The sequence below is a fragment of the Stomoxys calcitrans genome, chromosome 2, assembly GCF_963082655.1.
Source record: "Stomoxys calcitrans chromosome 2, idStoCalc2.1, whole genome shotgun sequence".
Lineage (NCBI taxonomy): Eukaryota > Metazoa > Arthropoda > Insecta > Diptera > Muscidae > Stomoxys > Stomoxys calcitrans.
In genome coordinates this window covers 127,818,754-127,831,875 of record NC_081553.1, presented here as the reverse complement: position 1 = coordinate 127,831,875, position 13,122 = coordinate 127,818,754, and the positions used below count along the sequence as shown (strand labels likewise).

The window sequence follows — 13,122 nt, the reverse complement described above, 5'->3', positions numbered from 1 at the left end:
GAAAATTTTTTTTCATGCAATTAAAATAATGATTGAAATTTCCAATAAATTTTTAATTGGATCAATTATAAAATTAATTTTATACATTGAAAATATGCAAATCTTCTATTCACGAATTTGAGGTCCGTTTTTTTGGGCTAAAGGTACATGAGCCCTCCGTGGTTTTCCAAAAATCTGCCCGGGTGTGTTTACATGAATTTGCCGGGATGTAGCACCAGTGAGTCTTTAAAATAACTTTCCACTTACATATATTGTATAATGGCAATAACAACCATGACGGTAAGGTCACGAACTGTCTTATTTCGTCATTCTGTTTGTAACACCTCGAAATATGCGCCTAAGACTAAGTGTATATATTCTTGATCGTGATGACATTTTAAGTCGATCCAGCCATGTCTGTCGAAAGCACATTACTTTCGAAGAAGTAAAGCTAAGCACTTGAAATTTTTGCACAAATACTTTTCCATGTTTTGATATAACTGCCATATAAACCGATCTGGGGTCTTGACTTCTTGAGCCTCTAGAGGGCGCAATTCTCTTCCGATTTGACTGGAATTTTGCACGTAGCGTTTTGGTATCACTTCCAACAATGTGCCTAGTTGAGCGCTAATCGGTACATAACCTGATATAGCTGCCATATAAACCAATCTGGGATCTTGACTTCTTGAGCCTCTACAGTGTGAAGTAATTATCCAACTTGGTTTAAATTTTGTACAACGGCTTCTACGGTGACCTTCAACATACGTGTCCAATATGGTCTGAATCGATCAATAGCTTGATACAACTCCCATGTAAACCGTTCTCCAGATTTTACTTCTTGAGCCCCTACAATTCTTATTCGAATGAACCGAAATATTACACAATGACTTCTACAATGTTTAGCATTCATTTATGGTCCGAATCGGACTATAACTTGATATAGCTCCAATAGCATAATAGTTCTTATGCTTGCCTAAAAAGAAATACCGCTCATAGAACTCTACAAATGCGATCCACGGTGGAGGGTATTTTAAATTCGGAGCGGCCGAACTAAGCGCGTTCTTACTTGTTTTTATATGTAAATGGCACATTTTGAGCAAAGAAACCCAAAAAAATTTAATGTGGTAACCTTGTCGATCCACCGAAAGAACGATATTCGGAAACTTTTCCACAAAAAAGAAAGTAAATAGTATCAGCCTTTAAGTGAAAAAAATTTAGAAATCGTTCGCCCTAGTTTTTTGTTTTTTAAGTCTTAAAAGAATGATTAAGTAGCCGTTGAGTGGAGCGGACATGTTTTTATTTCGCTCCTCAAAGAAAAATATCCGTAACTGAGAATAGGTACTGCCTATTACGAAAAAATTTTAAAGCCTTTTTGGCGGAGACTCAAAATGAACTCCAATGACCCAACAGCTGCTGTGGTGGCGTCAGACCGCAGCATGATTTCCTCCCCTCCTTTAGGTGTGGGTGCCTTGGCACCTGTAGTCGAGAGTAATGCTTCAAGCGCACAACTAGTCGTCAGACTAATTAATGAGGAAGAGAGGTTAAAACAAGAGGTATGCACAGTTCGTCCCCAGCCTTTAAGTAAAGGTGGCCTTTCCAACTCGGATTCAGACAGCGACAGTGTCAATGAAACCGACTTTCTCATTATTGGGAAGACTAGGATAAGCAAAGATCCTAATACCGAAACATGAGGCAGTGCAGGGGCGAGAGAGATGACGGTACCAGCAACGACTTTCTCGAGATTAGGAAGACTAGGATGGATAAAGATCCCAATGCTGAAACATCAGTCAGTGCAGTGACAGAAAACTCAGTGCCGCCTAATGCACAGGGAGCCAGCGATGAGACCACAACCCACTCCCAAGAAGCTCATTTACTCAAGATTTGGAAGACCAGTATATGCAAAGATCCTAATATTGGAACATCAGGCAGTGCTGGGACGGTAAACTAAATACAGCCTAGAGAACAGGGATCCGATGATGGAACCATTACCGACTTTCTCAGGATTCGGAAGACTAAGATATGCAAAGATCCTAATACTCAATGCAGCCTAAGGAACAGGGAGCAGACGATGAAACCATTACCCACTTCCAAGAAGCCCCACTAATGGAGGAGGTAATCCAGATAACCTCCACCGGAACGAGACTCTGTAATTGCATTCTTTCTTCTGTCAGTTATCAGCTGCCACTTTTAGCTTGCTTTAGAAAAAAAGTGTAAAAAAAGTATATTTGATTAAAGTTCATTCTAAGATTTATTAAAAATGCATTTACTTTCTTTTAAAAAATCCGCAATTACTTTTTGGGCAACCCAATAAATTATGTACTTTTCCCAGAGTTGTCAATATTGGATACAACAAAGATGAGACAGGGAGACGGTGGATCATACCTGGCATCACTTTATCTGCCTTTTGACTCTCCGACACCGCCACCTATGTCGGAGCTGCAACGGTTGGTGAGAAAAGCAAAACGGACAGAAAATGGGGTACTAATAGAGTGCGATGCGAACTCTCACCATATTTCGTGGGGTAGTACCAACATTAATAAGCGTGGTCAAGCACTGGCATAATTCTTGAATACTAACGACCTAATAACATTTAATATTGGTAACACCGCTACCTTTGCTAATAGGACAATATGTTCGGAAAATCTAATCGATGAAGTTCAGGATTGGAGGGTCTCCATGGAGCATTCCTTCTCAGACCATCGCTTCATTAGGTTTAGAACAGCACGGCCAAACGCTGTTCGTTTGTAAAACGATTCATGGTTAAATTGTAGACCAAACTGAAGATGTTTGACAGTGAAACAAAACACGAAACGAGTGTGAGCTGTTTCCAAAAAGATAATAGCTAAAAAATCACCCTTTACAATACAGTGCATAGTGGTACAGTACAGTGGAGATCACGGTAGCGCAGAGGTTAGCATGTCCGCCTTTGACGCGAACGCCTGAGTTCGAGTCCTGGCGAGAACATGCAAACATTTGTCCGCTGTGGTTATCGCCTCCTAATGCTGGCAACATTTGTGAGGTACTGTACCGTTTAGTATAGCCGCCTTGTAAAAACTTCTCCACAAAAAAGTGTCGCACTGCGCCACGCCGTTCGGACTCGGCTATAAAAAGGAGGACCCTTATCTTTGAGCTCAAATTTGAAACGGACAGCACTCAATGATATGTGAGAAGTTTGCCTCAGTTTCTTAATGGAATGTGCATGGCCAAATTTGCATTTGCAGTACGAAACACGTGTTTTCGACTGTTATTACATGATAACGATAACAATCTATCCAGTCCAACTTTGCAATGAACTTAAACATTTTTCACGATTAAACTTTTTTGAAAATTGTATAACAATATTTGCCAACTTGTCCCAATAATGCTTCCTTGTGCGGGACTACTTTATGTAGTGAATGGTTTTTATATGTTCAATAAAAAAATAAGAGTCCTCCAGACAGAACTTTGTGTTCTGCCCTCCAGCTTCGAAACAGAAATATGAAAACTTTGTTCAAGGAAAAACTGATTCCAGCCAAGTGTGGTACGTCAAACAGAAGGTAATGACCTTCTCTTTGATGTGGCATTCGCATTTTTTTGAACAAAGTCCATTCCTGAATGCTGGCTGGAATCAGCGTCCTGTCCTCCATTTCTGAACAGAAATCTGGAAACTTTGTTCAAGGAAAAACTGATTCCCGCCAAGTGTGATACGTCAAATTGACGGTTATGACCTCCTCTTTGATGGAGCATTCGCACTTTATTGAACAAAGTCCATTCCTGGACGCTTGGCTAAAATCAGTGTCCAGAAATCTGAAAACTTTGTTCAGGGAAAACTGATTCCAGCCAAGTGTGATACGCCAAATTGATGGTAATAACCTCCTCTTTGATGGCATTCGCACTTTTTTAATGAAGACCATTCCTGGCCTCCAGACTGAAAATAGTGTTTTGACATGTCAAAATGGAATCGGGCAAACTTTTTTCAGGACTTGGCGTGTCCCGGACTCAATTTATACACCAAATTGCTGGTATAATATTCCTCATCAAATTACGTTAATATCATTGTGTACAAAGGCTTTTTCTGGCCTCCAGGTAAGGTTTCCGGCTGTTTTCACGCGAGCTGCTGAAAACACCCGTTCTCTTTGTTTGAGTTTCTCTTTCTCTCGTTAAATTGGCACACGTACGCAAACTAGGGCAAATTTCTTTGGTTGTGTTGAAAACAATGCCAATTTCGAAATGACATCTTGATGGCGAGATGGCGGATTGCATTATATCATTTGTAGTTGTTAACAAATTATACCACCTTTAATTGTTTCGCCATGGCCTCCAGGATGGAAGTTATTGGCTAAAATCATTGTGCTCAATTGCTAAAATCATAATTTTCTGCCGTCGCTGGAGACAGAAAATGGTTGATAATTTTCGTACTTTCTGATTTTTTGACACTTTGTGTCACCCTGTGAAATTAGAAAAATGTTTGTTATCGAAAGTTAGCGACGTCACTATATTCACGCAGGTTTTAAAGATTGTTTTTATTCAGATTTTAATAAATAGTGTTCGATGGGTTCCGAAAATATTACACCCTTTCAACTAAGAGAAATTATACTTAACGCAAGGAAACCTTTGATACTGAAAAAGTTCAACTGTCAATGGTCATGCTTCAAAGATGGGCTTAGTAAGTGGTGCGCCAAGTATGATAGTTACAGCAAAGAGAAGCCGCAATTCGAAAAGATGCCCGTTAAAAACGAATTGAACGAACCTCAGTGGGAGCGGAAACGTACAATGGAAAGAATGTCTGCCATGGAATTTTTAAATTTGTACAGCAATAACGAAGACTGCAGCACCTGGTCTGGATTGAATTACAAGCGTAGAAATGAGCTTCCAGTTGAATCAACCACTGGGGTCGATTTTGGCTGTTTTGGTTTTCCCAATGTCAACGATGAATGTACCTTTTGGCTTAGTTCTAAGGGAGCAAATACACCCTGCCACTATGATACATACGGCAGTAATGTAGTCGTTCAAATATTCGGAAGGTAAAGAAAAGACGATCAGAGTTTTCAGCCTATACTTAGCCCTTTTCCAGAAAGTCTTGGTTACTCTTCCCCCCTGGTACATCAGGTTTAACAACCACTCGTATTCCATATGAAGAATCAAGTGTTTACTGCTTAGAAAACTTCTATGCACCAACTGCAATGGACGTGATAAAACTGTCAAAGTTAAGCGGCCAATGTTATCACTATGTACTTGAACCCAATGATGTATTAATAGTGCCAAGGCATTGGTGGCACTTCGTTGAGGCCTTGGAGACATCATTAAGTGTTAATGCATGGATACCATTAAGCTGCGATGTTGACAATCAAATTGAGGAATGTATTGTTAAGTATTTTATGGACAAAATGATCGCTAACAAAGACTCCACTACGAGACACTACCTAATGAACCCCAATCAGGTAGGCCCCATTGAAGGGGAACATATAAGGTCCAAATTATTAATACCCCTATATTTCTTAGCTAAATAGCAATACATCAGATGACGAACTATTTAATATCTTGGAATACTTATTAGAGCAAAAGAACAATGTGTACGAACATGCTGCTAAAAAAACATCCTCCGTTCACCAATATCATTATATAGATGAAAATAATTTAATTTCATTAATTAAGAGTTTTGGAAATATATGCGAAGTATCATTGATGGCAGATGATGATTGGGAAATGTATCTGAAACGAAATTGTACACGCTGCAATTCTGAGAAAATTAACGAAGGAGCTGTTGCTACGACCTTGAGGAATAGCGAGGATATATTAATCAATAGTATATGTAGTCCTTATATTGTACAAACGATTAAAGAAGAATTTTGCAGACGATATATAAAAAATAAAACCAAAGAATGAGAACAATTGCTCACCATTAAGGAAATGGGACAAAATTCTCACATACCAATGAGAGCCGTTCGCCTTAAGTTAGGCTCAATAATGGGGGACCTCCGAATGACGAGCCGCAGGGCGACACCACATGGCTTCTCTTCATTCAAAATATTCCTCGAGTAGTATGTAAACGGTTGTTGTTGTTATATAGTACGGATAGCGATCCCCGTCAAAGTCCAAATGTGAGTAAGCTCGTTCCGGTCCACAGGTTATTTAAAGGTTCCAATAACTCGCCTTCTTATATCGAGTATCGCTGGCTATAAGTATTTAAGCAAGAGCCGGTGCCGTCCGGCCCCTGACTAAAACTCTCCACTCGATATCGCTGATTGTCCGCGACTGCAATGTTTTTGGCGTTCACTTTTGAAACACTACAGAAATCTCGATGATAAATTAACCATTTTATTAAAATTTTACTGTAAGTAATGAGGAAATGTCGTACCTACCAGTGCGAAGATATAACTACAAATCAAATCTTGTGGATAGATATCCAACGCCCAGAAGCCTTAAGGTAGATTTACATGATCTAGAGCGTGATGTTCAGCGCTACAAGAGAGAACCTCTAGATCAAGTGTTATATCAAGCAGGTCTAGACAACATTCATGCAGCAGATGCGGTAAATAGCTACCGGGTGAATGGACTCCTTGGAGAACGACTGCCTCCCATTCCCTGAAGAAATTGACCTCCCCCGGCAAACCAGAGTAGTTCTGCTCAATTACGTTCCGGCAGATGCACCCGCCTCAAGGATTGCTGCCAACGTGCAAGATGTATGTCCCGATTGTAACAAGGACCGCACGATACACGTCACCTGTTCAACTGCCCGCCCAGACCCACTCGACTCAGACCCAGATACCTGTGGACGCACCCCATCTTAGTCGCAGAGTTCCTGGGTCTTGACACTCAACAGAATCAAGCAGACGAAAGATAGAACACAATAAACTGCTACTACAACAACAACAACATTTAATATGGACAGCCTTGTTATCTGTTTAACACTATCAACTTTCTCACAGTAGCAGAAACCCCACATCCTTATTGAACGTTACCATAGTACTATTCTTGAAAGATCTTACCATAATCTGGTTTCACGTCTGTGGAATTCCTTACCGCAAAATTTAAACTATGTTACTGTAATTTCTTCAGCATTCAAAAGAAATTTAATTCTTTATTTCCCTTCTTTACGCAGCTAAAGTAACTGTTTCTGTATTTTATTGCCATAGATTTTATTGAGTCATATTTATAGGTCCTTTTTTTTCGAGTCTCTCTGACAATTTGCTTTTTATTATTATTTTTTTTACGTAGGAAAAAGTGCGTTAGATTTAAATTTTTACTTTTTCTGGAAAGCTCCGTTTTTATGCGGAGTAGCTGCAAATGCGGCCGCGGGCAGTCAGCGCTTATCGAGAGGAGAGTCTCAGTGGGGAATCAGGTGGCACTGACTCTTAATTAAATACTGAGTGCCAATGATACTCGAGATGACAAAGGCGAGTTATTGGCGCCTTTAAATAACCAATGGCCAACATCAGCGTCTGTTCCCAGGTTAGGGGCGGCAGGAGGCGAGCGTCGGATCTTGGCACAACCAACTCGCCACAACAATGGACACTTGTGCAATCCCACAAAACCCATGCGGTTGGGCGCTAGGCCAGTAGCCCGCCCTCGGAAAGCTATGAGAACTACTATAAGAAACAATCCCATGGCAGCCGGTTGTACGCACCGGATTGACCCGATGGAATCTTCATCGGCAAGGGCTGCCGCCTCAGTGTACGTGTTCGTCTTTTTTTCGTCATGGGAGAGGCACATCCCGGAGTGCCTTCTCCGTATGCTTTTGGTCCGTGCCGGGATTGAAAAGAACCCCGGACCCTGGTTCTGTTCCGTTTGCCAGAACCGCCTTCATCATCGGTCAGTGTCGGTGAGGTGTAACAGGTGCTTGGAGTGGGTACATTTCCGTTCTTGCTCTGGCCTAACTTCGCTACGGGAGTATAGTCATACTGGCTATGTCGCTAGGTGATGTGCGAACATAACCAGCAGTGGGTCACAAGCGTCGTCGTCGTCGCCTTCGGCGTCCTCGTCGTCGGACTATGTGACCCCCCCAACCTCTCCTGTACGGCAATTTATGCAAAGACAGCACCCTAGCCCTACTATTGCCAGGCCAGTGTCGGGAAATGTATCGTTCCTGCAGTTAAACTGCAATGGACTGCGAGGCAAGATTGATGAGATTGTAGATTTTATGAGTCGGAAGAGCATATCGGTCGCAGCGATCCAGGAGACAAAGCTGACTAACACCTGCAGCTTGCACAGTTGTCACGGCTACAATGTGCTACGTAAGGATCGCTCAAGGAATGGAGGTGGGGGATTGGCCTTCGTTATACACCATTCCGTGCAGTATAGACCTATCTCGCCTGCGCTTGACGCTAGTGACCCATACATGGAATGTATGGGGGTAGCAGTCAGGTCTGGTACTGCCGAGATAGAGATATACAACGTGTATATACCGCCGGTTGGCAGCTGTGTCCCGATTAATGGCCAGGCCTACAGCCCCGACATAAGTGGGTTGCTATCTGGCCATAGTCGTCTGGTTCTGGGGGATTTCAATGCACATCACTCGTCATGGCATTCTCCCCTAGGCAACGACCAGCGTGGCATAGCTTTGGCAGAGCAGATAGATAGCTCCACGTTTTGCACGGTGAATGAGGATGCCCCCACTAGGATTACGAGGAGGTGCAGCAGCTCGCCAGACATCTCAATCACATCCCCTGATCTCCTGAGTGACGTATCCTGGCAAGCCGTCATCTCTTTGGGGTCAGACCACCTCCCCATAATCCTCACCATCGACCGACCACCCGACTTCATAACCTCTGAGCGCCGAACGTTCATCAACTACAAGAAGGCCAATTGGACTGGCTTCAGAGAGTATACCAATCGCCGCTTCAATGAACTGCCACCCCCCTCTGATGTGCTTGTGGCCGAGAGGAAATTCCGAGACATCATCAACGCAGCAGCCGCTCGCTTTATACCAGCCGGTCGAATACCGCAAGTGCGACCCAATTTCCCGGCGCAAGCAGTGGTACTCGCAGACGATCGTCATGGGATTCGTGCTATGGACCCCGCTAACCCCAGAATCAGCGAGCTGAATCTGGAAATAAACAGGGTAGTCAACGAACATAAGCGGAATTTGTGGCTGGAACACTTGGAGCAATGTAACTTAGGCACCGGTGCAGGCAAATTGTGGGCCACTGTTAAGTCTCTCTCGAACCCCCGTAGACGGGACGACAGGACCTCAGTCACTTTTGGCGAGTTAACCGTGACTGATCCGAAGAGATGCGCCAGGTTGTTCAACTGTCAATTTATCGTGCATCCCGAGAGAGACAGGGCAAGGAGGAGAGCCATTCGCCGTATTCGTGGTCTCCGAGCCGATGAACAGCCATCACAATTTACCGTGGGCGAAGTTACGAATGTCATCCGTGGCGCCAAATCTTCCAAGGCGTTGGGCCCCGACGGAATCTCTACATTGATGCTGAAGAATCTGGATTTACCTGGAGTTGAGTACCTTACCACTGTCCTTAACCTGTCATTGAACACTCTTATAGTTCCCGATGTCTGGAAAATGGGCAGAGTGATCCCGCTACTGAAGCCTGGTAAAGAACCGAGTTTGGGGGAGTCGTACAGACCGATCTCCCTTCTCTCACCAGTGGCTAAGACGCTTGAGGCATTACTCCTCCCGAGCCTCGTAGGAGAATTTCCATTCGCCGAGCATCAACACGGATTTCGGAGACTGCACAGCACAACAACAGCTTTGCATGCCATCACCACACACATTTGCCGTGGCTTCAATCAACCCAGGCCATGTGATAGGACGGTCCTCGTGGCATTGGACCTATCGAAGGCATTCGACACGGTCAGCCATGCCAAATTATTTGAGGACATCGCCAACACGTCCCTCCAGCCAGGCCTTAAACGTTGGGTCGCGAATTATCTGTGTGGCCGCCAGTCATTTGTGGAATTTAGGGATAAGAAGTCAAAACACCGTAGAGTGAAACAGGGAGTTCCCCAAGGCGGGGTGATATCTCCGGCTCTGTTTAACCTCTACCTATACTCCATCCCACCTCCTCCAGACGGCATAGAGATCGTATCATATGCGGACGACTGTACGATCTTGGCATCAGGCCCTCCACCCATTGATGACATCTGCGATAGGTTGAACGTCTACCTCACGATCTTGCCTCATATTTCGCTGCAAGAAATCTGAAGATATCCGCCACCAAATCTTCAGCCACACTGTTCACTACAAATACGCGTGAGGTGAATTCTGAGCTGACTGTGATGGTCGATGGAGAATTGATTCCGACCATCAAGTGTCCCAAAATACTTGGCGTCACATTTGACAGCTCCTACACTTTCTCCCCACATGCCACAGCAATCTGCAATAAAGTCAAAAGTAGAAACAAGGTCCTCAAGTCACTCGCTGGCAGCACTTGGGGTGCAGACAAAGAAACCTTGTTGACCACGTACAAAGCAATTGGCCGGTCTGTGGTAAGTTATGCAGCGCCAGTGTGGTCACGTCAGCTTTGTGACACGCAGTGGAATAATATTCAGATCTGTCAGAATGCCGCCCTCCGAACTGCGACGGGCTGCCTCCTTAGTTCTCATGTGGACCACCTCCACCAGGAGACAAAGATCCTACCAGTGAGAAGACATAACTACATGCTGTCTAAGCAATACCTTTTGGGCTGTTATCGCAGAAATCATCCAAATCATCATCTTGTGGATAGATACCCTCCGCCCAGAAGCCTTAAGGTAGATCTACATGATCTAGAGCGTGAGGTCCAGCGCTACAAGAGAGAACCTCTAGATCAAGCGGCATATCAAGCGGGTCTGAACAACATTCATGCAGACACGGTAGCAGACGCGTTAACTGGCTACCGGGTGAATGTAGTCCTTGGAGAACGACCGCCACCCATTGCACCCGAAGAAATCGACCTCCCCCGGCAAACCAGAGTGATTCTGGCTCAATTACGTTCCGGCAGATGCAGCCGCCTCACTTCTCACAGAGCTAGGATTGATGCCGACGTGCAAGCTGTATGTCCCGACTGTAACCAGGGACCGCACGATGCGCGTCACCTGTTTAACTGCCCGGCCAGACCCACTCGAATCAGACCCAGATTCCTGTGGACGCACCCCATCTTAGTCGCGGAGTTCCTGGGTCTTGACACTCAGCAGAATCAAGCAGACGAAAGATAGTACACAATAAACTGCTACAACAACAACTATAAGAAACAAAGGAATAGTAAAAACGGACCCCCCAAGGTTGACGACCCACGCAAACGAAAAAAGGACCATGATTTGCTGATATGCACCTGGAATGTTCGCATTCTTTATAGAGAAGGTGCAGTTTACGCGCTGGCGGATGTATTAGAGAAATACAAGGCAGATATTACCGCTTACAGGAAGTACGATGGACTGGGAATGGCGTCACTACAACACCAAACGGTGACGAACTATACTACAGCTGCCATAACACGAGGCATGAAATTGGCACCAGCTTTGTGCCGGTAGACGAGAGGCTAGCCACAATCTGCATTAAAGCCAAATTCTTCAACATCAGCCTTATTTGTGCCCATGCCCCGACGTAAGACAAAGACGAGCAGACCAAGGATATTTTCTACGAGCGCCTAGAGAGAATATGACCGCTGCCCCGCCCATGATATTAAAATCGTTCTGGGAGTTTTTAATGCGAAGAGAGGGAAGGAAGACATTTTTGAACCTACAGTCGGAAAGTTAAGCCTCCACGAGATAACGTCTAGTAATGGGTTGAGTGTTATAAATTTCGCCGCGGCAAAAAACGTGGTAGTTAGTAGCATCAGATTTCAACATAAAAATATTCACAAAGCCACATGGCTGTCACCCGATCAAAACACGAGGAACCAAATTGATCACGTTGTGATAGATGGAAGGCATTCATCCAGGGTGTTAGATGTAAGATCGATCCGTGGAGCGAATGTAGATTCGGATCATTACCTTGTTGCAGCAAATGTTCGCACCCGTTTGAATATGGCGAGGAAAGTACGATCTGACACTGCACGGCAGCTAGACATTGAAAAGCTGCAAACACAACAGATGGCAGCGGCATACTCCACTCGACTAACCCAACTGCTTGATGAAAGCACTCCTTGTTCCGATAATATATGGCGCAATGGCAAATCATTGCCCACTCCATAAAAAATGCCGCGAAATCCGTACTTGGTTACCGCAATCCTCTTCCAAGAAACCCACTACCTAAAGTGTCGAGATGCGACTGAAGCCAAGAATGCAATCAGTAGCAACGCGCCAGATGAAGGAGAGATATCGGGAGAAAAGGAGAGAGGAGTAACGTCTATTGCGCAGAAAGAAAAAGGAAATGGAAAGGCTTGAGTGTGAACGAATTGAGATGTTCAGGAGTCAGAATGAAGTCCGAAAATTCTACCAAAGAATTAAAAATCAAACCGATGACTTTGGTACAAGCACATCCTCCTACAGAGACAACGAAGGAAATCTGGTAAGTGACACATGCTGAGGATATGGAGAGAACATTTTACCCAACTGCTAGTGTCCGATGTTGGCGGCGAAGAGGATACCGCAGAACCTATCCCTGAGGATGGTATAGAATGTTTACCTCCTAGTCAGAATGAGGTCCAAGTAGCAGTAACCCGACTAAAGAACAACAAGGCAGCAGGAGCCGACGGGTTACCCGCTGAACTATTTAAGACCGGAGGCGACACGCTGATAAGGCGTATGCATCAGCTTATCTGCGCAATCTGGCTAGAAGAACGCATACCCGATGATTGGCATACTATGTCCCGTACACAAGAAAGGAGACAAGACGGAATGTGCCAACTACAGAGGAATAAGTCTCCTCCCCATCGCATACAAGATACTCTCGTGCGTACTGTGTGAAAGATTAAAACCTAAAGTCAATGAGATAATTGGGCCCTATCAATGCGGCTTTAGACCAGGTAAATCCACCCTAGACCAGATATTCACACTGCGCCAAATCCTGGAAAAGACCCGAGAAAGACAAATCAACACCTACCACCTCTTTGTTGACTACAAGCCGCCTTCGATACTCCTTTATGTTCAAAGGTATTTCAAGCCATGTCTGAGTTTGGTATCCCTGCAAAATTAATAAGACTCTGCAGGATGACACTTGCTGATACGCGTTCCTCAGTAAAAATAGGAAAGAATCTCTCCGAACCATTTAATACCAAACGAGGTTTC

General features: G+C 44.2%; 1 protein-coding gene across 1 annotated transcript; it reads left to right on the top strand.

The window, feature by feature from the left end:
- Positions 1-4,462: 4,462 nt before the first annotated feature.
- On the top strand, positions 4,463-5,898 carry LOC106083941 (HSPB1-associated protein 1). Its single transcript, XM_013247269.2, has 3 exons — positions 4,463-4,982; positions 5,033-5,399; positions 5,461-5,898. The coding sequence occupies exons 1-3, from the start codon at positions 4,510-4,512 to the stop codon at positions 5,842-5,844; spliced, it is 1,224 nt and encodes a 407-aa protein (XP_013102723.2). The 5' UTR covers positions 4,463-4,509; the 3' UTR covers positions 5,845-5,898.
- Positions 5,899-13,122: the final 7,224 nt, after the last annotated feature.

What these genes read in the sequence shown, in the direction of transcription:
- LOC106083941 (XM_013247269.2), top strand. Translation starts at nt 4,510, where the DNA reads ATGGGTTCCGAAAATATTACACCCTTTCAACTAAGAGAAATTATACTT. An exon ending in GTCGTTCAAATATTCGGAAG is followed by an intron (nt 4,983 to 5,032) that starts GTAAAGAAAAGA and finishes GCCCTTTTCCAG; the next exon opens with AAAGTCTTGGTTACTCTTCC. An exon ending in ACCTAATGAACCCCAATCAG is followed by an intron (nt 5,400 to 5,460) that starts GTAGGCCCCATT and finishes TATATTTCTTAG; the next exon opens with CTAAATAGCAATACATCAGA.